Here is a 27,249-nt window from a genome sequence, read left to right as displayed (position 1 = left end):
AGGTTGATTGAATAATTAACATTGATTTGCAAAATGTTATGCAGATGACGGTTCGTGAGTTCAAGGAGACAATCGCAGAGTCAGTCAACATCCCCGCAGACAAGCAGAGACTCATCTTTCAGGGGCGTGTCCTGAAGGACCACACCAAACTGAAGGAATACAGTAAGACCCTCTCTTTATCATGTGCAAATGAATACTTAATACATTATGCTTTTACTTCTGCTGGGAGGTTTTTTGTCTTTGTTTTGTTTTGTTTTGTTGGTTGAATAAAACAAGAGCTTTTAAAAAAAGCTGGCGTTTCGGCTACGTTTATAAGTGTGAATTGTCTTTTCCCTTTACTTGAAGTAAAATCTGCCAGAGGAAGTCACTCAAGGGCTGTTCAGTCTATAAGAAAAATTGTCATTTTGGGAAATGAGTACTGTTTTAATAGAGAAAGGCAGATTGGGGAAAGCAATTTTGAAGTTACGTCACTTAACTTAAGTGCTTTTGAAAAAGCTGGTCTTGGCCTACAACTTGTACTTATTTGTAAAATGTATAATAGGCTCATTATAAAAGCTATCAATGTAATTATGTACATGGCACGCAATAAAACATAAAATTTGAAAAAGCACCATTGAATCATCAGAACTATGGTAATTAAGTGAAATAGAAGTTCATAACAGCTAAGGTTCTATCTAAAATGACTACCAAATGTCAAACAAATCAACAGCTACCTCATCCGTATTATTCTGGTTTCCGCATTTACAACATTTCTTCCTTATTTTCCTGGGTAATTTTGCTAAAATTCATGAAAATTCCCATAGTTTTGTGCCGAGGGGCGCCACTTTCCACGTCCGTGTTGTCTGAATGAAGTCGATACTGAACAATGGAGCATTTGCTACTGTAACAAAGAATCGCTGTTTTGCAAACAACATCAAGAGCCTCTGTTTACATCGGGGATAGAAGTTTAGTGGCGAGTGTTTTGCAAGAATCATCTTACCGCGCATAGGAGCCGCTGCACGGTATTTTCCATTACAATGAACAGAAAAATTCGAATGCCGGGTTTGGAATCTATGAAGTCCTGTTCATAAGACAAAGGCCTTGTATATATTAAATGAATATTTAAAAATAACAAATATAAAATATTTCTTTATTTATTAATGAAAAAAAATGATATTCATAAATATGATATTGATAGATTAATATAATATCAATATATATTTTTGATATTCAATATCTAAAAAGAAAAAAAAAATCCACGCACGGAGACGAACCCGGATCTTCTGGGTCCGAAGTGCTTCGCGTTGCCAGATCGGCCAAGCTGCGGTACGTAACTATTCATTCTGGACGTAATGCTATAACCTCACTATATGGTATCATTTATGCCGATTTTTGGTCGTTTTCTTGACGAAATCATTTTTTTTCTTCTGCAATCTTGTGGAATAGATGTAATATGGTCCTTTTTCCAGGATATCAAAGTCCGAAACCACAATGCAATGATATTTCCGAACAGTTGTAGCAGTTACATGCGGTCGCCGTCCTGTGTCACATGCAAATCTAGCCTGCCTGCATTTTCGTGCTCTCTTGCCATATAAGGCAACGGCTATACAAGGATTTGAGAACGTATTGCCATATAAGGTCTTATTGTGTGCGACACAGTGTTGAACCAAGCTTCCCTGGTTCCTTCCTTGAAGGTCCCTTGCTTGAAGGTAAAAGCCAGGACAATGCGTTCCGGCGCGCATGCGCCGAAACGCAAAAAATAAGAAAATAAAGAATAGAAAAAGGATCTCTCTACCCAGTGCTTGAAATCCTGCACACCTACACTGGTGATATACTAATATTCAAAATGCATGCACCACATAAACTTCACCACTCATTTTTTTCTTGTAATTATGATTTCGTGATTTCATGATTTCATGATTTCATGATTTCAAATTGATGTTTTTAAAAGTGTTCATGCCATGATGGTAGCCTTGCTGTGGTGGCCATCAGATTTATCAAAAAAAGAAATTTAAAGATGTTTTATTTAGGGAAGCGAATATTGGAGCCCCTGCAGTAAATCGGATACCACACAGGTTATGTTCATGGCACCATCTTAAACTTTGAGCCTGTTTTTTTGTATTCATCAAACTATGAACTAAGGTAGGTTTGAGAACAAAAAAATCTGCCGTACATGATGATGAATCAATGCGGATAGATATCAGAGGGACTTGCACAACACCAATTGTACCTACAATTATCTACATATGCAGGTGATATTTTAAGCCCTTAGTCTACACCACATCCCATGTGTAGGAAGTGGTGCTCATGAATATGCATGAGATGGTTGAATGTTTGACTCACTTCTGGCCAGCTGCAGGGTGTAATGTGTTTATGTCTGGGTCTTCCGTGGCTGGCCTGTATTTTTGTAGGGAGACCTTGTGAACCTGTTTCTCGGCCAAGCATACATTTTGGTCAGACACTTCACAGCATGGCTACAAAAGCCTCAGGTTGTGGCCTGGTCTGGTACGACATAAACTCTCTCTGTAATGGTCCCTTTCCCCAAGGAGGCTATAGGCAGATAGCCTTGCTTTCCTGTGGAGTTTGTGGACAAAGACCTCTGTCTCAGGGTAGCTAGTTTCAGAAAATGAAGCACCAACAAAAGGCCAGTATGTATTACTATTAGGGTTGCTGCCATTTCCAATGTTTGCCGGAGCAACAGTTCTCGGGAACTTCTCGCATCATTGTGTACTGGATGTTATTCCTCTGTCTGAAAGTTTTGCCCAGAAAAATAACTTCCATGTGAAGAACTATCAAACTGTTATCACCATTAGGAAGTTCTTATTACTTTGTTCTATTGTGTTATGTTTAAAGCATAATAATTTGATAAAGAGAAATACATGAACCATGTCCAAGGCAAAGACCAGAGTACCAATAGTTGCTTTTTGAAAAAGGTACGACTAAAAAAAAAAAAGATTTTTTCTTTTTAAGTCTTTACATGAAAGAAATACTAATTTGGAAAGGTCACTGTGGCTATCACACAGGTTTCTTTATATCCTGAGGCATCATGGTAAATATGGTAATTATCAGACAGGATCGTTCATTTCCTGTGGGGTCACAGGAAACGTCTGCCCCAAGTTTTGTGTATTTGTTCTTTTGTTTTTTGTTTTCATTATTTATTCATTTCCAAACACAAAAATATGCCACAGGAAATAGATAAATACTAATATAACATAACAAGAGTTTTAACAAATTTGTTTGTTGTTGACAGATGTCCATGGTAACGTGATTCACCTGGTGGAGCGAGCCCCGCCCCCCAGGCAGCCCCCGACATCATCATCATCAGCCGGATCCTCCACATCCACATCAGCATCCTCCAGCACCGGCCAATCAGCAGGGGCGACACAAGGAGGAGACAGGAATGGCAACAACTTTGTGATTGGTGCCTTCACCCTGCCAGCAGATGTAGTGGATCCCAACCAGATACAGGTTTGTGTTATACTCTGATTACCTTCGCCGAGAAGGTTATGCAGAGGGTAGCGTTTGTCTGTTTGTTTGTCTGTTTGTAGTGGCACAGGATAACTGGAGAATGCCTTAATGGATTGTCTTGATATTTGGTATGTTGGTAGGTTTTGATGAGACCTAAAAACGATGAGATTTTGGGCCCCCTAGCGGCTTCTTACGGTACTGCAGCGGAACTTCCTTTTTTGATATCTCGTGTTCTGGACATGCTATGGAACTTATTTTTGAGTGGTAGATAGATCTTTGGACAGAGAGTAAGTGGTGTGGGTTTGGGCCCCCTAGCGGCTTTTTTGGAACTGCAGGAGCAGGTTTTGCGTCTGACTTTGAAAGGGAATAACTCAAGAAGGGCTTGATGGATGGTAATGATTTTTGGTAGGTAGATAGCTTGAGTGATGATGTACATGATTAGACACTTTTTATGCAAATCAGTATCTAATTTGCATAATTAATGAGGAAAGTTTATACATCCGCCAAATTCCATGATAGGACTCTGAAACATGTGACATATGTAACTGGGGAAGAGAAAAATATTAATTGATATGAACTATGCAAATGAAGACCTCATTTGCATAAATAATGAGAAAATACTATAACATGATGGCCTTGATGGATGGTCATGATTTTTGGTATGTGGATAGCTTTTGTGATGCTTAGTATGATTGGACGATAATTATGCAAATCAGATTCTAATTTGCATAATCAATGAGGCAACTTTAAAAATCTGCTTTGTTCCATGATATGACAATTCAAATTGTAACTGAGGAAGAGAGGACTGTTGATGGATAGAAAATATGCAAATGTGGGCCTTATTTGCATACTTAATGAGTAACTTCTATTATTCCACACTGGCAAAAGACGGCAATTTCATACATTTAATCCTTTTTTGTGGCATCGGGACGTTATGTGAATGTGAGCATCGTTGAATCAAATTATGCTAATAAGGGCCTCATTTGCATAATTGATGATAAATTTGTTCAGCTCATACTTTGGACATGTTATATTTTAAGACAATGAACTGGTATGATTTATGATTGATGAGAAACACTCCTAATACGTCAGTCATAAAGGTTAAAATCATTTGGCGAAGGTATGAGGTCGTGGAACTCTAGTTTCCTTATGTTTAAGCTTTAAAAACTTGTTTTTATGAAATCGATGCCATGAAGGTAATCTCATTTCCTGTGTAAGCCGCACACTCTTTATAGAGGACATCTGTGAATGCATTGATTTTGGTCCATTATCAAGTTGCTGAAACGGGCAGACCAAAGTTTCAACCATTCTATGATGGACAAAATATAAAACAATCATGAGGCTATCAACGGTATGACAAAACAGTTCAAAAATCAAGATGAAGCAATTTGAAATATGCTAATCATAGTTAAAAAATTGAAAATAGTAGCAAATAGCAACTGCAAATCTTTGTCACTTGGTTGCTCCAAACACTCCGCACACTTGTTAATATTACAAGGACGATTTGATAAACTTGCATATTCATCATAATTCCAATACATGTATTATGGCAGGTGTCTTGTTGTGATAATACAAAACCTAGTTATAAAATTTTTGAGTATCAACTACATGTGTATATCAAAGCATGAAAAAAATTGCATGTCAGGGGTGTACCCGTCCTTGGGTGTACTAAAGGAAATAACTTTGACATACATCATTGTGGTTTGAAACCATTGGTTATGCCTACATGTCTTGTTTTTATTTTCAGAATGTGGTACAGAGTGTTCTGTCAGGTATGGGTGATCTGGGAAGGAACGCTCGAGTGACATCCAGAGCCTCGGTAAGCCTCACCCACAAATCTTTATTCAGTACCGTTATGAAAATAACCTGAGCTTATGATTAGTCTAGACACCACCATGATTTGTAGGTCAAAAGTGTATGCTGTACATTGTGATGGAAGCTAGGGTATAAGCATACAGGAGAAGACGCATGGTTGGGACTGTTTTTGTCAAAAACATCCATACAGTTCCACAACGTATGTTTGTAAGTTGTCTTACTATCACACAGGAATGCCTTGATGAAGCATACTGGATTTTCAAAAATTTTACAAATGTGTAGTGAAACAGGTCTCAACGTTAAATGTTCTTGGCAAGAATGCAGAATTCTTGTAAAGGTTTAAATCATGTTTTGAGCAGAATGTACTCATTTAAATATGCTTTATCAATTTTATGATAACCTCTTATTAGAAACAGCACAAAATATATAATATACTTAACTAGAACTGAAAAATGGTATACATACCATTTTTTGCATTTTAAAAGGTAAACATACCATTTTTTGTACTAGATAAGTATATGATATATTTTGTCAGCGTACTGTTGGAGTAATATTTTTTGTCAACATTCTTTTGGAGTAGTTTTTTTTTTCTTAGAACTATTTGTTGGAAATATGAGGCTTTTGGTTTCTCCCCAGCCCGATGGGTCATCAGTAGATGTGCACATTAATCTTGGACAGATTGCCATGCCGCAGCTGCAGAGTGAGTCCCAGCTGCGCATAGATCAGGCTCAGAGGATGATCCAGGAGGCGCACGACTGTCTCAACAGACTGGAGGTCAGTTTTGTTGTTTGTTTGTTTGTTTTGCATAACCAGTAAACCACCTTTAGGCATACTGTAAATGCATTTAAGTTCACATAGTTTTATTTCGTGCTAAGGCGAAAATGGAGTGTTCGCGGTAGTTTTAAGTTCGCGGCAGTGCTATAGTCACATACTGCTACAGTATTGGACAAAATGTTTGCGATGGTTTTAAGTTTTATGTTCGTGGTGAAAGGTCGCCAGACTGTAAGGTTTGAACCACTCGCACTAGGAAGGATTCTAGCATGGGACCTCCGCTTTGCACCCTAGCTCAAGCTTATTTTCACCTGTGTGGACATTACTGTAAAGAGACTTTCCTAACGGCACAACATCGAGACCTACGGTACTAGGGATACGAACTCAGAATGTCTAGATTCCAGGTTAGCCATGCCATAGTAGATTCTCTACTTCATTGACCTCCCCCTCTATTCTAGAACCCCCCAGGTCGACAGAGGTCCAACTCCCTCCCGTCCAGTCTGGGGGAACAGCCGTCCCAAGGTGAGGGGGCCGGAGTGACATCACGTGATGCCGAGTCCATCCCCACTACCACTGCCAGCACAGAGGAGCCCATGGACACACAGATAGCCACACCCGGAGAGACGGGGGCTCAAACACAGGTCAGAAGTACAGCATGATTATTACATTAGCTTCAAAACTCTGTCACACTTGTGCATATTTGCAAGTGCGTATGAGTTGCGCATAAACATTTTTTTGGTTTATGTAAAGTTTGCAGGGAAGAAGTTGTTTCCTACTTTGACCCACCCTTGTGCAGCCTTGTTATCGAACCAAAGAAATTACTTCTTCAGCTGCAAACTTAACCTAAACCTAAAACGTGTTAATACGCGACTCATGCGGACTTGCATATACGCACAAGTGTTACAGGGCCCTCAGAGTGCTTATGTTAAGAAATTGAGAAAAAAAATTGTCAGGGTAGACATTGTGATCTGGCAGAATCATCTATTCTCCCAGTAGAGTCCCAATCAGAGTCTCTCTGTCAACAGAGACTGTGATCAGGATGCTATGAATGTTTTCGGGTGGTCTCCCATTTATAGATCCTAACTTTCAAGTCAATCTTTTGATCTAAAGGATGAAACATGAATTGAAGTTGAAAAATTCTTACTGTATTTCAAGGGAATATGTTTTACAGACTCAGGAACTCTACCAGTTGCAACCTCTATTCTGACATACATGTATATATGCAAAGAGATACATCATTTTCATGGATATCCAAAATTCATAATTGTCAGTAGGTAACAACACTAAGGTTCAAATCTGAAAAAGAGTCCCACATGTAAATTTGTATTGTGATATACCAGGCGACTGGAGTTAGTGCAGCTGATCCTACAGCTGGTACAGCTGCAGCAGCTGGTGCCACTGGACCAGCCTCCACCAGCCAGCCAGGCGCTACAGGTGCCACTGGGCCATCCAACATAAGCCAGCCAGGTGCTACAGGTGCCAACACCCAGACATCCACCCCAACAAGCACCAGTAACCCCCAGGGGACCAACCGGGCAGGAGTACAGTAAGCCACCATAACAACATCTATCTCAGTTTCTCTTCAGTTATAAACCATGTGTACAAAGACTAGTTGGAAGTTTGCAACCAGCTATGGCGGTACAAATTTCTGCTCACAAATACATTGTAGTTTGCTGCTCTGATCACTTCCCGGCTCAATAATCTGGCAACTGTTAATAGAGAAACTTCACAAATTTGAACACTGGATTCCGACGTTAAAATTGCTGTTCTTACAATGTTGGACACCAGATTTTCTCAAGTGCTGGCTAATTTCGCATTGAATTTGAAATGAATGTTTTCTCGGGCGGTTATGACATGAAAAGGATACAACACAGATTCCACACCCATGTGTTTCCTGCAGGCATCCCGCGCCGGCCGTCCTGGCGGATGTGTTTGACGAGATCCAGGCGTTTAACGAACGTCTGCGCCCGCACATGGAGCGGTACCGCCAGATCCTGCGGAACGAGGTGGACTACTCGGGACAGGTGCGTAGGATGTTTATTTATTTATTGGTTTGGCTATTCAGCACACACAGCCAGGGCTGCCCAACTAGCCTGTTGCTATTACAAAGGGCTAGCCTTGCTGACAAAGACATTACATTACAATGGAATTTTGAGATGGACAGCATAACAAGCTATATCAAGATTCTAAGTGCATGTACATAGAGACTGTTGTATATGAATGATTTAAGATAACATCTATGATATCCAGAGGAGATCTCAGAAATTCTGTTCACAGGACAGGATGCAGTGATTACTGTAAATCTTGAAATATTCACTGTGGTTTTATGTTTGCAGTTTTTGTGGTGGCCTTTCCACAGCGAAATCATTGACCAGAGACCGCAATAGGAAGTCTCTGCAAACTTGAAAAGAAATGTGCACCGCGAACATTTCAAAATTTACTGTAACGGACAATTTTTGCCACAAGTAAAGACAACAAAATTTTGTATGTACTTTCATCGTTTTCTTTATATCAAATCATCACGAATGTTTAATAAAGGTGGCTTGATGTATTTTCTGCCCACAGTTTGAGGAGTATCGTGAGAATCAGCGCCTGGTGAACATCATCTCCCAGATCCTACACAACCTGTCCCACGCCTACCACTCGCTGTCCGACATCATGCTGGACCTGAGTCGCACCCCGCCCCGCTACCTACGTGCCCCGCCCGCGCCACAGATCCAGATGATGGGTCCTGTACAGGTAATGTCGTTTTTCTGTAGCTCATAAACCAGACCTTCTGGTGTTTCCTCTGTACAGGTAGGAAAGAGAATTTTTTTGGCGACACCTCTGGGGCAAAGCCTACTTTTGGGCAAAGATTGAAGATTTTCTCAAAATTCCACCGATGTGAGAAAGTGCTCTAATGCATTTCTTAGGGAAGTCACTTTTGAGGAATTCCTAATGAATTCCTTAGTGAAGTCATTTTTGGCTACACCTCACAGGTCATATGGTCCAGACATATAGCAGGTAACAACTTTGCAGTTTCGGACATACGAAAAGGGCTACTGTTATTTATGTGCAGACAGTCTTTTTCATGAGATTTAGACTATAAGACTATATAAGGATATGATTAGAAGGATAGTATGATATTTGTTTTGTACTCTACTGTGCATATAGAAATACTGTATGCACAAAATGTTCCAGAAAAAAATTGAGACAGAGGACATACCAGAAGGCTGTTTAATTAATGGAAAAATTGTGCTTGTCCTGTTAGCAAAAAAGTTATGTCCAACATGTATTAACAGAATGAATATGGTACATTTTGGTGTTTTACTTCTTCCTAGAAAGTCTATGTGACTACCAATTGTTACTTTATTTTTATCATTTTCTTTTGACGTTTGTTTGTATCAACGTTGAGATTGCCTGCTTTCCTTCTTGTTTATTTGTATTTTTTTTTAATCCTTCTGTCTTGGCTTTCGTTGTGTTACTTACAGGTAAATGTTGTGTTATTGGAGTTTGTATGTTTCTAAAACTGTGTTTTTCACACAACAATAGACTGCAAGCCAGATACGGATTCCGATATTGCAGCAATTCCAAAATCAGGTCAGTTGGTAACTGGAGTAAAAGAAAAAAAAGATACCCCACCCCAAAAATTCTGTTTCAATTGATTGTCAGAAGGATTGGTTTACAGGTACAGTTGTAGAATTATGCTTGCAAGTCATCTCCAATGAATGATCAAAGCACAGAGCAAAACACGAGGCCATGTTAGGTATGGGTTGTAATGTGTAAATGAATAATTGTCTTAGACTAGATTGTACAATATAGGTGGCTCAGTTCAAAGGAAAAAAACCCAAATGTATACATACCAGTGTAAAATGTTGATATTTCTTGACAGTCTTCTAGTATAAAGGTAAGTCATAGTGAAGCCGCATTGCACTAATTAGCTATCAAAAAAGCATTACACTTCATCTCAAGCATTGCTCTTTGAGTTTGCCCAAAGACGAAGAAGAAGATTAGACGGCCAAGATGTGTGATCCAATAGGGATACAAAGAGTCACGGATGTACTTATCAACGACATTGAATAGACAATTTGAAAGATGCAATACTGAATACCTTATTATTTTTGATGGTTTTCATTAGAATTATGAAGAAATGTTTTTTACTGAATTTTTGTGATTTGATGATGTCCTTTTCCAGGCCACGTTTACTACATCCGCACCTGGTATGGGCGCCGCTACCTCCCGTACGTCGACCGGTACGTCTGCTGTACCCCAGACCTCCTCGGCCACCTCTCAGACTCCGCCCGCACCTCAGGCACAGGTGTCCTCTGCCACTACCCAGACTGCTCATGCACCCGATACCACAGCTGCACCGCCCAGCTCCCAGGATGCAGCAGCAGCAGCAGCCAATAATGACTTGGCTTCTTCCCATACTCAAACAGATGGTTGGTTTTTTTCAATCCAATTTTTTTACGAAACTTATTAATTTTCTTTCTCTTACTCTCTACCACTCTTTGTCAGTGTTTGAGGGGAAAGTGGTTCTTCAGCTTTTCTCTTAGTGCTTGCATAGCCTTTTTATATGTTGAAATTGCATGTACAATTCTTATATTCCACGCAGCAGAAGTCTTGGAATTGCACATATCGCTCGTTCTCATTCAAATGTATACATTTTGTAACTTCCGTTACCGTTTGAAGTAAGACGTTTCTGACATTAAGATATGCCACATATAAGGTGCCAAACTGTTGTTTTTAAAAGCCAGAAAAGTTTTAAGTCGTCATAAAAACGACAGTTTGGCACCTTATATGTGGCAAATGTTAATGTCAGGAACATCTTACTTCAAACAGTAACGGAAGTTACAAAATGTGTACATTTAAATGAGAACGAGCGATATATGTTTATGTTACAATTTGTCCAGTATGTTGAATTGTTCTCTTTATATATATTACAAGTTTACCATTTGAGATTTGCAAGGGCACATTCGCAGTCATGATGCAGTGTGGTCTAAGGTCAAATTTTAGGTCCCTCTACAACTTTCCACATGGATATTTGTTTGCTCCTGATGGGGCTTAACCTCTGACCTTACACACAATCCCTTGCGGTGCTGGAACTGTGAGATAATTATGGTACATTGCCCTGTTCAGGCACCCCATCAGCCAGTGCCCAGACTCAGACCCAGACAACAGAGCAGAGGACCACCACCACCACCACACAGACCAACCAGGGACAACCAGGTATCACACAGCAGTTTTTCATTTCAGTCTCTTTCTCTCTCCCTCTCTCTCTACACACACTATGTTTTAAGTGTATTAAAGGAACCTACCAATTTGAAGCTATATGTGATGGTTTGACAAGAAGTTCATGATGTAATGTATTTTTGGTACCTTTGTGTATGACTTTTATGGCGAGACAGTTCGATTAGCTTCGAGAACATGTTAAGGATTTTCTTTATTATAAGGTTCAAAGAGTGAAGTGGCTATTGAATAAGGACTATCATTATGGCAGAAAGTATGCCACTTTGACAGTTGATGAGTTGCATGTTCTGATTGCTACATAACAAATAATCCCCCCCAGGTGCGACCTTCCGACAGGTGATTGGAGGAGGGGGCACGCCCTCTGACCCCCTGGTGATGCTGGAGATGGGTCCTCAGGGATTCTACATCAACCGTATCACGGCAACCATCCACCCGCCCGGACAGGGACCTCAGCAGGCCTCCACAGGTAAACAGGTCACTATTTTAGCAGTCCCCAGTTTTTTAGTGATGCCACAGGGGCAGAGCCAATTTTCAGCAATTTCCACAGCTGGTTCTTAGTTTTGATATAATTGCATTTGTGTCTACCTCAACCGGCCTCCACAGGTAAATGAGTCACTGTTTTAGCAGTTTAAGAGTCCCCAGTTTTTTGGCGATACCTCAGGGGAGGAGCCAATTTTCAGCTTGTTCTTAGCTTTGATATACAGTGCAGGTGAGTCTACAGGGATTTCAACAGGCCTCCATAGAGTCCCCCAGTTTTTTGGCGATACCTCAGGAGAGGAGACAATTTTCAGTTGGTTCCAAGCTTTGATATACAGTGCAGGTGAGTCTACAGGGATTTCAACAGGCCTCCATAGAGTCCCCCAGTCTTTTGGCGATGCCTCAAAGACAGAGCCATGTTTCAGCTGGATCTAAGTTTTGATATACCGGTATATTGTAATTGCAGGAGTGCCTACAGGGACAAGCACGACAACTTCAACTGCAAGTTCCACCCCCCAGGGTGCACCCCCTGCCTCCTCCGCCCCTGGACCGAGTGTAACCGTGACCAGACACTTCACAACAACAACTAACCCTGCAGGTGTGTTGGTCTCAATACTATAACTGTGAAATAGTTGCGGTGGTTTTACATTTGCTGCTTTTGCAGTGAGCTCTCACCACACTTAATTTCTTTTGGGGAAGGAAGTTGTTTTTTGAAGCAACAGTAAAGCGGGGATCATTGATTAAGGATTGAATCATTTTGTGAGATTCAAAAGAGGGGCAGGAAGTTATTGATCATGAGTAGGTGTATATAAGTTTGTAACTTTATTTCATTTTATTTTATTTTATTTTATTTTATTAGAATTGCAACGGTGCAATACACGTGGAACACAGGCAGCTATGGCTGGTGTCGGGACCCACACATGATATACCCATTTTTACACCTGGGTAGTGTGAGGATAGTTGTGTAAAGTGCCTTTCCCAAGGGTACAACATCGGTGGCGTCAGGGGATTTGAACCCAGGACAGCAGGGTTTTGGGCCCAAAACCCTGCCGTTACACCATACGACCCCACTGTCTAACTTGATTCTTTTCTACTACCCAGGTGCCAGGTTCTCGACAGGGACCATACCGATGGCCCCGCCCCAGCTCATGCAGCAGATCATCCAGCAGGTGTCCCAGCATGCCGCCTCAGCCACAGCTACTGCAGCAGCCGCAGCAGCAACCGCAGCAGCCACGGCTGCGGCAAACATGGCGGGGCAAGGTCAGCAGCCAGGACAGCAGTCAGGACAGCAGTCAGGACAGCAGTCAGGACAGCAGCCACCACAGCAGCCAGCCGGTGAGGCTTGCTCTTGAGGATTGCATCTTTGAGGGTCCTCGATTGAGGAATTTTCAAAGGGATTCTTAACAATAACACGATAATCAAAAAAAGGTTTTGATTTTTTCTTTAAGAATGTAAATCATGTGGACCCTTCTAACTTTATTCACAGGTTCACACTAATGATAATAAGCAGATTTGTGGTTTGAACTGTGCATGCCAGTGTGATGCATTGTGGACCCCTTAGACATAAACACAACATGTGTGGACTTGTATTAAGCATGGTCTAGAAAAAAACTGCTTGAAAGTTAGGGGCCTTCACCTTTGACCTTGGGCATGTGCAGTTCAAACCATGAACTAGCTTATCATCATTGAGTTTAGCACTAGTACTAAGTGGCTATGTACTCCAAAAGACAGTTACTCAAGCAAAAATTTTGAAACAGTCAGACGTTTCAGACAGCATCTGCAGATTCAGACTAAAGAGAAGGACTGGAGAACCTGACGATATTGCGGCGCCTATCGTAAATGGTTTTTATGATTGTACATTGGTTTTTGATTCAGTGGCGACACTGCGACATCCAATAAAGTTATCTTGTATGTATCTTGTGTATCTTGTTCACAGGGAATGGGAGAACTAGCACCGCTGCCCCGGGCAGACCCAGCACCCAGCCCCCGGGTAACATGGGTCGGTCCCTGCCCCGCTTCACCACCGGGCAGCCGGGCAGAGGCCCCATGGCCGTCCCAGGCACCGTCGCGCTCAACCCCACCGACCCGTTCCTGCCGTGCTCTTCTCGCCACTTTCTCGTGGTCCGTCAGAACCAGAACCAACAGCCGCGGGCCCCGCCGCCGCCGCCGCAACCACAGCAACAAGTAAGCTGCAATAACATCAATGTTTATCATCTTTCTAAATCGTTTTCAAAAGCATCTCATATGTCTCAAACTTAAAGCTGCTTCTACTGTTTTTATAATGGCTTTTCTTAGATTTGTATTCATAAAAATGGTAAGTGGGACTGTTGCCACCAAGTGCTGTAACAGAGCTGTCCTCACAAGATAGCTTTAAAGAATTCTTGTAGCTAGATGTGCGAAGGTTAGGTGTGACAGGTCATTCAGTATGATGTTACTGTTGCTGCGCAGCTATACTTATACAGATACAGAATTATACAGATCATTTCAAGTACCCAAAAGGCAAAACAGCTGAAGCTTCAGTGTTATAAGTTTAACCAAGCTTACCTTTTATCAAATTAAGAACACATTCAAGTATTACAGAATGTTAGAAACAGCTTTAAGTACAATGTTGTTTTGAATGAATACTTACATACAGAATTAAACAGATCATTTCAAGTACCAAAAACAGCTGAAGCTTCAGTGTTATAAGTTTAACCAAACTTACCTATTATCAAATTATGGGCACAAGTATTACAGAATGTTAGAAACAGCTTTAAGTACAATGTTGTTTTGAATGAATGCTTACATCAGTACAATGTATTTATTCCCCAGGGTGGAGTTGGAGGTGACGGACAGCTGGGAGACATGATACAGGGAGTGTTACAGGGGCTGATGCAGCAGCAGAACCCGTATCTACATCGTAAGTTATGTTTGACACATAACAGTCAAACTTGACAATAACACCCCACAGTCAAACCTGACAATAGCACACTATAGTTTTATCTGACAATAGCACTTTACAGTACAGTCAAACCTGACAATAGCACACTACAGTCAAACCTGACAATAGCACACTACAGTACAGTCAAACCTGACAATAGCACACTACAGTCAAACCTGACAATAGCACACTACAGTCAAACCTGACAATAGCACACAACAGTCAAACCTGACAATAGCATTCTACAGTACAGTCAAACCTGACAATAGCACACTACAGTCAAACCTGTACACCTCTACATACATGTACATTGTAAGGACCACCTGGCCATTGTAAGGAGCACCTGGCCAATGTGGTGGTCCTTTAAATTTATGATTAGATGATTTTTCCCTTTGACACAAGTATTACGAATCCTGTCTATAATTACCTCAAAGACCATATTTCTTTAGTTGCCGGAGTGGTCTTCATGGTCAGGTTTGACTGTATTACGGCTGTGTTTATATGTAGTTATAGCAAACTATTTGTGAAAAAAAACCAAAAAAACTAGAGAATTTCAGACATATTTCCTGAGAAACAGTTATCATACTGTAGATGCATTTAAGTTGGCGTGGTTTTTATTTTGCGGTAAGGCGAATATGGAGTGTTCGCAGTGGTTTTAAGTTCACGGCAGCGATATAGTCACATATACTGCTGCGGTATTGGACATAAATGTTTGCGGGGGATTTAAGTTCGTGGTGAAACAGTCGCCACAAAAACCGTGAAAATAACCCACCGCGAACATTTCTGCATTTACAGTAGTATGAATTTCCTGTATTATTTGAATATTGTGGTAACTCCCAACTGTAACCTCGTCGCACCTCGGAAAATGACATTTGAAATTAAAGTATCCTTATGAATATACATTTTACATTGTTAATATACGTTTTCCAGCCCAAGGCCCCCCTGGTACAGCTGCAGGTCCCAGGGGACCCCAGCCCCTGAACCCCCAGACCTTAGTCAACATGTTCAACTCCATCCTCCATCCACCTGGCTCCTCTGCGGGGGGTACGACCCCTTCTGCCCCGCCCCCCGCGGCCCCGCCCCCTGCCACGACCCAGGCTGCACAGAACTTCTCAGCCATGTTCCAAGACGTCGTGCAAGATGGGATCAGGGAGGTAAGATTATGGTCTCAATCAGGAGTTTTTTTACCATGTTCTTTTTATTCAATTTTCATACAAATAAGTAAAGATATGCATGGCACAGACACAGTTATAAAGATAAATACATAACACAAAATATACACATTTTCCAAGGCTACAAAATCATACAAATTACAGAAATATACATAGAGTTTTTTCTTTACAATGTGGCTAATGTAAAAATATGTGTCTTACATGGGAAGTGTACTGATATCATTCATACTGTTTTGAGCACATTTACCCCACATCATTTAAAAGAATTGCCAACAACTTCTATCCACACAATCCCTTTTTATGGCAATTAAAAACTGCAAAATTGTATGGCCCAAGAGTTATGGAAACAGATATGTGTGCCACCCTCTTTTTTCCATTAGATGAAACATTTACCTTCTTATATTGTTCTTTCATGCTAATTGAACTCTCATGTTAATATGGGGTTGACTCTTAACCTTCTCCCTGCTGCCTAACTCTGTAACCAATAGAGAATGGGATGCCAAACAGCTAGTTCAGTGTGCTAAAGGTTAAATGTTGTTAAATCTATTATCCCTTCCAAGGCCGGGTCCCAGTCCACAATGTCTAGCTCCTCCACAAACACGACAACAACAACGACGGCCGGCAGTCCCACCACGGAACCCTCCCCGGGCACACAGCCAACCAATCAGAGTGATCAGCCCCCGGCCCCGCCCCCGAGAGTCGGCGTGTCTGACGAGACGTTCCACAGCCTGATAGGTGGGATCGGGGGGTTCATGCAGCAGGCCGCGGTGGGTCAGCCGTCTGCGGAGACCATCGCCGACTTCCTGACAAGGATAAGCCCTGAGTACAACATTCAGGAGGAAGAAGGTAAACAATTCTGCACTGGTACCAAATCATACTTTTTGTTTATTACACTATTCCTTCCTGCAGGCCTATTTGAGCTACCGTACCAAATAAAGAAAGGTTCAAACAAATGCTATCAAAGACCATGTCACACAGCGTGAAAATCAGTCGGCTGTCAAGTCTGCAAGCTGTACGTATGTAGATGACATTTTAGGGAGTACTATGCCCTGGTTTTTATCAATGATCATTTGTGGATTGGCTGATGATGATAGATCACCAAGCTTCCTTGAATATGATTTTCAGTCAAAAAATAGGTGTGATTTTAAAATCAGGCGAAATTCATATACAGTCAAAGCTCTGACTGTGTGATATATGTAAATATCAACAATGATCTTCCAATAAGACGAAAAAAGTATAGCTCTTACCTGTACATAAGTACATAAGAATCTGTGTCAGACATTCTACCAAAGACTATACAGTCAAACCTGTATTAGCGGTCACCTTTGCATAGCGGCCACCTTCCCATAGTGGTCACTTTTTGTTGGTTCCTTGGATTTTTCCCATTGACATAAGCATTAAGAATTAGGCTATAGCGGCCACCTGACCAACGCGGTCGCGGCCAGACGATTTTCGGTCCCGCGAGTACAGTAACACTGCCGATAACGGTCACGGCACGCCGGTAAAGCCGCATCGCCACCGCACGCCGGGTTAAAAATCTTCATTTTTTCACGCCGTTATCAAATTTATGTGGACTCAACTGGATAGGATAATAATAAAGAAAACCAAAATGTTTTATCTTTGTTAGAAAATCCATGGTTTGACGCGAAGTCAAACATAATTTTCTTCACATGGCTAACATTTCGACTGGACAAATATTACGGCAGCTTTTTGGAAAATACAACCCGCACATGTACCTGATGCGGCAAGTTCGCGAAGTGTTCGAATACCGGCCCAATTTCCGTTTTCCCCGGGAATTCATCCAAAATTGTGCTCAAAACGTGCTTCAGGCTTTCGCGCGATTTTCAAAATGGCGCTGATAGTGAGCAGCACAAAGGTCAACGGAAGACACCGCTGTTACGGAGGTAAATTTATTTTGCTGCAAAGTATCACTGAGGATAATTACTTTACCAAAAGCTTCAAAATAAATATGAATTAAATCAATATGATGTAAAATTTGGGCTATTGCAATTTTCTGAAAAGAAAAAAAGCCATCAAAAGAGCGACCTGAAATGTGACTTACCTATGCAATCTTTACATGTGTACTGTACTGTGAATAAATGGATCTCAGTTGGTACAGAAAACATGTGTCACTGGAGGTCAATTAATCGACCTTTTCTCCATAGCGGCCACCTGTCCATAGCGGCCAGTTTTCGCCAGTCCCTTGAGTGACCGCTATAGACAGGTTTGACTGTACCAGTATATGGTATCATCCCATACTACATATAGTCTCTTGTGAAGTAGATTAGTTTCCTAGAATTGTTGTGAAGTAAAGAAAGTGCCTTACATTGTATTCTATACAATTGTCAAACGATAAAGTTAAAGGTTAAAAGGAAGATAACATAAAACTTTTTTAAAATGTTTGTTTTTATATGTACGAGTTTATCTCTGAGTGAATACGATATGCTTCTGTTGTAAACACCAGGTTTCCTGGCCGAAGTGTTCCAGCTGCTGACCAGTAGTTTCACCTTCCTTGACCTCATGAGGCTGTTCTTTGGTCAGTCCGCCCCGCTGGCCAACGTCCGACCCCAGCTGGAACAGTTTGTCACCCGTCAGCTTCAGGACCAACCCCCAACACAGGCCAACATCCAGGTAAGAATGAGAGGATGTTTATTTATTTATGTCCATTTATTTCTGTTTTCTTTATACAGGGTAGACATGCTCTGTGCTTAACACACTGCTTTACAGGCATGCCTTGTACCGAATGAAGTTTTATTGCAAGTTCATGCCCGTGGGCTAATTGCAAATACATTGTAGAAACATAGGGAAAAAACATACATGCGACAGTGAACTGTGACTGACTTTGCAAAAACCTGAATAATATATCGTGAATTAAAGTCGCATGCTGCGGGTCTAACAACTCATGCCTCCGTGAAATATTTATATAATCATTTTAGAGTTTAGAGTTTTTCTTACGTCTTGTTTACTTGTAGTTTTTGGTAAATATTACATAATGTATCACTTCCTGTCACTCTACGATAGATCTGATGAGAATATACAAAACACTGAGTGGGATGGAAGAGAATTTAAAGCTGGAGACAACCTTGCTTGGAGAAAACATTGTCTGACATTGTAACCAACTGGAACTCTCTTTTTTCTTCCAGGCGGCTGTTGGTAGGATACTGGATAGCATGCAGTGCTACATCACTGATGCCATCGTGAGTATGGTTTGTCTTAAAGGCACCCAGAGCATTTTATGAGGCTTGAAAACTGGAAATATTTTACTTGCTGTAACCTTTATGAAATTGACATTCAATGCCACTATTTACCACATTTGTGTGCGGATTTCTTATCAAAAGTGCTCAAAAGTGGCACAAAAATAAGCTACATGGTGACCTTTTAGTTTCACGCGCCTAGTGTAAATAGACCGATACCATAGCCCGCCCACCTCCGTCAAAACGTAGAAATGCAAAATTAAAACATAAAAATGCAAATATTTGACGGACATGCAGTCACTCTCTCATTGGTCGAACCGCTAATTGTGATGGACAGTCAGGATCAGTCTATTAGGGCTTGGATTTTCTATCAGTTCTCACCACATAATGACATCGTATCTTTGCTCCTTTAATGTCGATATGTAATGGTATAGTGTTATTGAAACTTATTATGTGTAGGAATGACAAGAAATTTGATTTTTTGAAGTCAAGTTTCAAGCCTCATAAAATGCTCTGGATGCCTTTAACACTGAACAGTCTCAAAATCAAATTAGCAAACCAGTTCCATCAGAAATACGGTGTTCTTGCCAAGACATCTTGGTTTTGGTCATTCAATTTCAGTTCCCTCATTCAATATAACATGAAAATTAGCCGATAGGCTGAATGCCATTTTTTTTCAATAAAGGCACACCGGCATAGTCGTGAATATCCGAATCAAAGTTCATCTGTGACATTAATGGACTTTATGAAAATTTTACATGTTAATTCCGTACCAAAAGTAATGTGCTTGCCAACAAGCCTTTGATCAGTCCTCTGAGCCTTCTCAAGTTAAAATGACCCAAAGCATCAGCTCAGGTCACGTGACATACACATCAGGTCATTTCAGCTTGAGAAGGGTCAGAGGACTGATCAAAGGCTTGTTGGAAAGTGCTTTACTTGAATCCGGTACGGAATCAGCATATAAAATATCTATATCTGATTCATTAGATCTAGAATTAGATCTGAGCTCAATCGTTTTTTTTCTCCCTGTCAGAACGATGCTCAAGTTCAAGGTCGTGACAACATTGACCTTGTGAGGACACACACAGAGTTCTGCAGACATCACATGTACAGGGTCATGAACATCATCGCCAACTCAACAGGTGAGCAATCACTTCAACATTGTCCTTGCGTAGCGTGCATAGTCCAGTGGTGAGCGGCCTTGCCTCTGGAACTAGAAGCCGTGAGTTCGATTCCGGCTGTGTCGCTTACCCGACGTGCACGCTACTAGTCATAGTCCTTAGGACGGGATGTTAAGCCGTAGTCCACTGTTCATTGTGCGTGTCAAAAAGAGCTAGGGATATTTCCCTGGTACAATGAACCTGTAAATACTGTACATAGTGTCTGTCTTCTCTGTCACAACCAGTGGAAGAATAGCTCTTCAATGAGCTAAACTGGATCGAGATCACTTTCGTTTCCTTTCAACAGACTAGACTAGACTAGACTAGAATAGAATAGATCAGAATAGAATAGATCAGAATAGAATAGAATAGAAAATAGAATAGAATAGAATAGAATAGAATAGAATAGAAAATAGAATAGAATAGATCAGAATAGAATAGAATAGTATTGATCCACATACATTGTGTTCACATCAACCAAGATGATACAAGAGCTTGTATGGCTTGGAGTGAAAATAGAAATTGTCTAAGATGAATTTTCATTCATAGATTTTTGGTCAGTACCCAAACATGCAGTATTTGCAATGAAAAGGTTTTTTGAAAGCTGTTTAATGTTCTTTTCAGACGATGATGCAGGTTTTGCGCAGCGACTGTTCGAGGCCTGTCGTCTGGCTGTACAGGAATGGCTGCGGTTGACCACCAGCTGTATAACGGACGGACTGAGAGGGGTGGAGAGGATCGTCAACAGCAGGATGGTGTGTATCAGTGGTTCAACAACATTGATCAGTGAGAATTTCATTAAATCATAATAATAATATTGGTTTATTGGTCCGAAATTACCCATGCAATGGCAGCCAGTGCTGCATTGCTGCAGGGTTTACAATCACATAATACACAACAGATACATATTTGCTCCACACTTGCACTTTGTGGAACTGTCACAAGGGTCTGGGCGGCTGCCATTCGGCCCCAGTAGGGGACCTCAATACGACCTTCCCGAACAGAAGTCAGGTACCCATTTACACCTGGGTGGAGTGAGGAAATTCATGTTAAGTGCCTTTCCCAGGGGCACAACATCGGGGCATACCAGTGGTTTCGAACCCTAGACCTCTCGGTTCTGGGTGAAACACCCTACCGATTGCGCCACAAGATGCCACTTTAGATCATTATTTGTGTACAATATTTGATTGGTCAAGTTGCAAAGATGTTCTTGAAGAAAGGATCAAGTAAGCCAAAATCTCCAAGGCGAAAAGAAAATTAAGTCACAGGGCTGTCCCTGTAGGTCAATTGAAGCAGCTTCACAGTTGAGCTCCTGATTCCAATTAGTGTCTAACTGAGAGATTCCGGTTCAAATCCTGGCTCAAGAAATCTTGGTTGGGCTGCACCCGTCATTTGGAAGGGACATAAGATGGGGGTCGCGTGCCTTGAGCACCTTAAAGGGGAAGGGCCTGTATACCCCCCTGTATACCCTGCAACTGAAACAGCAAGGAAGCTTGTTCCCCTGTGTGCCACTAGGCACTCTAAGGGTCTGAATGAACAACTGAACAAAACCCTAGTTCTTCATTATGATCATAATGTGGTTAACAGTGAGTTGCACTCACAACTATGGGGTCATGTGGCGCAATGGCAGAGCGTTCGGCTCAGAACCAAGTGGTCCCGGGTTTGAATCCTGTCATGTCACTGATCTTGTGCCCTTGGGAAAGGCACTTTACACGACTTTCCTCACTCCACCCAGGTGTAAATGGGTACCTTACTTGGTTGGGGAAGGTCGTATTGAACGTGGTGGTTCTGAATGGCAGCCGCACAGACCCTTGCGACAGTTCCACAAAATATGTATCTGTTGTGTATTATGTGAAACCTGTAAACCCTGCATCAATTCAGCACTAGAAAGGCTGTTATTGGGGGTAATTTCTGACCAATAAAAACTTCTTTTTTTTAAACTACCCCCTCCTCCCCCTGCTGTACCAGAGAGTGCTTGCTGGTGAGGTGAACCCAGCCATCCTGACCTGGATGCAGACGATGTCCACAGGACACCTGCGCAACCTGATGCAGACTGTCACTGTCCCCGAGAGCCAGATCCAGCACTACTATGTCAGGAGAGAGCCACAGCCGGCGCAGGTGGAACAGGCAGCACCTGTCAGCACACCTGCAGCACCTGGCACTGTGAGAAATGTTTTCTTTTCAAGCATTATAGAAATAACAGTAAAGTCACAGCTGTGTCAAACAGGTGGAACAAATAGCACCTGATAGCACACCTGCAGCACCTGGCACTGTGAGAATCTTTTTCTTTCTGTTCAAGACTTACAGATTGAAGTTACAGAATATTTGACAAATGTGCAAATACAGCACCTGACAGTGCACTTGCAGCACCTGGCTCTGTGAGAAACATTTGTATATTTTTTTTAAGACTCATGGAAGTAACAGTAGGTTATAGCTATGTCAAACAGGTACTTTGAAAGTCGCCCTAGTGGCGACAAGTTTGTCCCTGGATAAATAAATAAATGAAATGAAATGAAACAGACAAGCACCTGACTATGAGGGAATTTTTTTTGTTCTTTTCAAGACTTACAGATTGAACTTACAGTAGGTTACAGATGTGTCTGTGTAAAACAGGTTTTTAGTTGTGTTTGTGTGTTTGGTTGTGTTTGTGTGCTTGCACCTATAACTCAAGATCCTTTAGATGGATTTGTATGAATTTCGTTTTTTGGGTAGTTATTGAGGTCCTTAATAAGAAACTTGGAATTTTGGGCCACCTAGCAGTATTTTCAGATACTGCAGCATTATTATCCTGACAGTGTTGTGATGATAAAGTTTCCCCTGTACCATGTAGGCTGCAGAGGAAGTTACTCCTACACCAGACAGTAGGGCCCAGGATGTTACCAGGGCTGAGGAAGTCACGAGCTGCCATGGGCAGAAAAGAGATCGAGCAAATGCTGAAGAAAGCCAACCACGGGTATGCAAAAAAATATATCCGTATACACTTCAGATCATCATTGCCTGTATGTTGTTTTGCACAGTGGTTTTGAAGATCTTCCATTCAGAAAGGTGCAATTTTTTCATCAGTCTTGACTTCATGAGCAAATTGTGAAACATTGAAGATTACGGTAAATCTTGTAACTCGTTGTGGTGGTTTTGTGTTTACAGTTTTTGCAGTGATCTCTCTATTGAAAAATCATCATACCACAAATATTTGTTCAGTAGTACACTGTGTGTGTCCACTGTAAACTAACTTTAGATACGAGAAATACCTCCATTTTCCCACTATTGTTGATTGATTATATAAGTCCCTGCAAACTTCAAATTTACAGTACCCTTCCCCACTGAACAATGTATGTTTCGTCCCCCAGGAGAATGCTGGGAGGAGTGAGGAGGCCGCCTCCCTGAATGGTGTCCCCGAACCTGAGGCTATGGATGAGGATGAGGAGCCAGCAGGAGCCCCAGGGTTGCCATGGCAATCAGTTGTACCTGCAGTGAGTAGATCAACTTTCTGGTTTCTCATTGGTTAAGGGCTTGTTGCCATGTTAACAGTATTTGTAATTATAATGTTTCCATGGCAGTCCTGCTGTGAGAAGATCAACTTTCTAATTTCTCATTGGTTAAGGGCTTGTTGCCATGGTGACACTATTTGTAATCAGGCTTGCTCTGGCACAGTCAGTTGTACCTTCTGTGAGTAGATCAATATTCTAATTTTCCATTGGTGGAGAGCTTGTTGCCACGGTAACACTATTTGCAAAAAGTCCTGCCATGGCAGTCAGTTGTATCTCCATTGAGTAGATCAACTTTGTAGTTTCCCATTGGTGGAAGACTAGTTACTATGTTAATGCCATTTGTAATATGACCTGCCATGGCAGTCAGTTATACCTGCAGTGAGTAGATCAATATTTTAGTTGTCCCCATGATAACACCATTTGTAATACATTTCTACATTTCTGTTGTTTGAGGTTTCTTTGAAAAAACATTTCAGTAATTATTGATGTAGAAAATTGTACTGAATCAGATATTGTCACACATGCATTTACAATAACATTGTTCCTACATTGTCCCTTATACAAATGTACTAGTAGAATCTAAAATATTAGATTTTTCTATTTTGCAGGATTGGGTACCAGTCATACAGAGGGACATTGAAACTCAGAGAAACCTCCAACCTCAGCCGCCATTCAGTGATGCCTACTCCACAGGAATCCCTGCTAAGAGAAGAAAGGTGGGAACACACAGGGTACCTTTGCTTATTGATTCTTGTGTTCAATGTATATACGTTTGTTTTGATCTTGTGTGCCATAACTGTTTGAATACACTGTCAGTAGAGTGTCAGGAAATGAACTGGAGGATGGTGTCACTGGAAACTTGCGAGGGTGTCAGAAAGTAGAGTTCAAATGTGGTTGAACTAGACTAGTTGTTCATCAGACATGACAGACAGTCCAGGTCGTAGGGTCAATGGAAAAGGTTACTTATTCATGGGGAGGTATTGCTTTTGGTCTGTCTGTGTTTTCAGTTATATTTTTTCCGTTAGCTAGTCACGTCTACCATAGAGTAACAGGAAGTGATCAATGTATAAAGGGAATGTTATTTTAAAAGATTTTCATAATAAATGAACTTCAGACAAGACATGCAAGAAACTATAAATATTCCATGGCGGTATGAGATCTTCCAACTCTTTTTCTTATGTGTACACCCTGATTTAATTTTCTTACATATGCATGATAACACCAGACCTCCCACGCTGGAAGGGAGATCGGTTCCATGTCGTCGGTCGTCCCAGAGGCCCTGAAGCAGGCCGTGTTGTCCTCGGGGGTCCAGCCCAACACCAGTATGGAGGAGTTCACTGAGGAGGCGGAGAACAGCGCCACCTTGCATGCCGCTTATGAACAGCAGGTACTTTTGTCATTGAAAGACTATGTTTGAGTAGTGATTTTGTTTTAGTTTGGAATATAACAGATGTTGATTGTGGTTGGGTCACATATGCATAATCTCAGGGCAAGTTAGTAGAAAAAGAGCTCTTTTTTTTGCCAAACATTTCTACAGAGAATTTCTCTCTCTTTCATTTGTCATTGAAGCAGGCAGGTGTTGATATGGATCAAAGCTCGAGCATATACTGCATTTTTTTGTAGAAGTTTTTTAGTATTCGTCTGGTATTTTCTTCTTCGGGCTGAAGGCATTTGATATTGGTTATTTGACAGGATCATAATGTCCAGAAATGCTGGAGCTATAAATCACTGAAATGCAAATGGAGACACCAACATGGCAGCAGACACAGTGACCACATCACATGAAAACGCTTTCTATCAGGCAATAGTTTAAAAACTTAACTACATGGTTACACTTGATTTCTCACAGGTACGTAGCAGTGTTAGACGCCGTCTGAGAAACGACCCCAACTACACAGCAGAACGTTTCCCCAGCACTCACAAGTATTTTGAAGAGGACAATCCATAGAAACATCTCTCTGTAGAGACCATCTTAATCAAACAGTTGCTACTTGTATCTATACATACATCCCTTTGCTCCAAATGCCTTAAAATGCTACAAGCATGAAAGCTTTAGCAACTACGGTAATCAGGAATTTGGGAAACACCAACACTGTAAATAAAAAGCACTGCGTTGTAAGGAAGCGTACCCTGTTACAGTAAGTAAACACATATAAACAGATGTATGTCAGTAATTGAAAGTATTGTACAGGAAAGGCATTTCACAACATGGTTGTTTAGATAGGTCTGCTACCAAGGGATGGTAAGCATTTTAAATCAGTACTTGTTATCACAAGTACTAACTTGGTGTGTAGGTGAGCCCTTAGCTGGGATAAGGTTAAAAGATAAATCAGAAACTTAAGTCTGTAACAAAACGACACATTCTTACATAAAAACGCTCATTGTTCAAATACATCTAGCTAATTGTCGCCAAAGGTGTGTCACTCATCATCTTCTGTAGTTGTCTAACGGGTTGTATGGAGAAAGATTACGCTGGAGAAAATGCAAATGACATGATGTCTAATTAGTAATTTTACTATACATTATACATGTTGAAGACTTCATTCTGGACATGTATCTCTGCCTAGAAAGTGAAAGTGTCTGGTAAAAGTATGGTAAAATTTACTGTGGTAACAGTAATGTTAGAATTCATCAGGACATGCAAGAGGGTCATTATTCAGCTTTGAGCCGTAAAGTATTCCATAGGGGAACCTTACATGTTTAGAAGGTAATCGCCCTCTGGAATTCCCTTTAGTTCAACCTGTGTCCCAGCTTAAAATGAAATTTCTTGCTCATCCACCCCCCTCCCCCCTTTAGCAGCATTTTTTTGTTTGAAGATTAGAGGATCAAACCTTCTTTCGACCCTTACCCAAACATTACAATCTGAGCCCAAATCCAACATGGTATCCTACAGAATATGGATTTATTGTAGTTTTTTAAGATTGAATGCTATTACATGTATATCAGAGATCTGCCAGAAATAAACATTTGCAAGAAATGAAATAAAGACAATGTCATACTGTTGAGAAATATTTACACAATTTTTTTGTGGTGCTGGTATTTTGATTCTCTGAATGCTTGTTGCATATGGGAGGAAAGGGGCCAAAAAAGCTGCAAATGCCGAAACTATAGTACACCAGTAAGTTTTATTTTTAAAAGATGAGAATGCACAAGCTGGTGTACATTCGAATACAAAGCAAGTGAGGATATGATGGTAAAAGTGTTCAAACTGACAATGAAATTTAGAGCCCACACATACATGTACATGTACTTTGATTTCTTACTGAAATAATTTGTTGTTGTTGTTGTTTATTTTTATTTTAGACCGTATCTGTTGGGACCATTGCTTTTTTTGTTTTCAATATGTTCGAGAAAATGACATGATTTTGGTTTAACTGATGTTTACTTTTGTGCAAAGTGATATGTGAACATGCCATCCTGTCATTACGTTAAAAAAAACAATATGCACGTCATTTATAGCATCGTCAGCACAAATAAAATGTAATGGAAACACGTCTTGATTTTTCTGTTAGAAAATTAGTATAGAAGTGTCCAATATACAAATGTACCAGTACGCCAAGTCTATATGCTTTGCCA

General features: G+C 40.9%; 3 protein-coding genes across 3 annotated transcripts in view; all 3 read left to right on the top strand.

Moving 5' to 3' along the window:
- The first annotated feature begins 44 nt into the window (after nt 1-44).
- Nucleotides 45-3,465, top strand: LOC136442059 (large proline-rich protein BAG6-like). Its single transcript, XM_066438662.1, has 2 exons — nt 45-162; nt 3,230-3,465. The coding sequence occupies exons 1-2, from the start codon at nt 45-47 to the stop codon at nt 3,463-3,465; spliced, it is 354 nt and encodes a 117-aa protein (XP_066294759.1).
- LOC136441924 (large proline-rich protein BAG6-like) lies at nt 49-26,175 on the top strand. The gene is made up of 28 exons (XM_066438485.1): nt 49-162; nt 3,230-3,447; nt 5,195-5,266; nt 5,899-6,036; nt 6,492-6,674; nt 7,374-7,579; nt 7,934-8,057; nt 8,599-8,772; nt 9,565-9,612; nt 10,208-10,454; nt 11,152-11,241; nt 11,582-11,728; nt 12,206-12,337; nt 12,841-13,074; nt 13,676-13,923; nt 14,551-14,638; nt 15,590-15,813; nt 16,392-16,677; nt 18,296-18,462; nt 18,975-19,028; nt 20,059-20,167; nt 20,810-20,940; nt 22,154-22,348; nt 23,016-23,138; nt 23,533-23,655; nt 24,282-24,389; nt 24,899-25,060; nt 25,523-26,175. Exons 3-28 carry the CDS (start codon nt 5,222-5,224, stop codon nt 25,619-25,621), a joined length of 3,885 nt encoding a protein of 1,294 aa, XP_066294582.1. The 5' UTR covers nt 49-162; nt 3,230-3,447; nt 5,195-5,221; the 3' UTR covers nt 25,622-26,175.
- Nucleotides 4,824-27,249, top strand: part of LOC136442362 (U6 snRNA-associated Sm-like protein LSm2) — a 223,136-nt gene continuing 200,710 nt past the window's right edge. Inside the window, exon 1 of the mRNA XM_066439175.1 lies at nt 4,824-4,828. Within this exon, the coding sequence (XP_066295272.1) occupies nt 4,826-4,828 (3 nt within the window). The 5' untranslated portion in view covers nt 4,824-4,825. The remainder of the gene's footprint in view (nt 4,829-27,249) is intronic.

The sequence above is a fragment of the Branchiostoma lanceolatum genome, chromosome 9 (assembly GCF_035083965.1).
Source record: "Branchiostoma lanceolatum isolate klBraLanc5 chromosome 9, klBraLanc5.hap2, whole genome shotgun sequence".
In the NCBI taxonomy this organism is placed as follows: Eukaryota; Metazoa; Chordata; class Leptocardii; order Amphioxiformes; family Branchiostomatidae; genus Branchiostoma; species Branchiostoma lanceolatum.
Note: the sequence above shows the minus strand (reverse complement) of the source record. Positions and strands in the feature narration are given on the sequence as shown.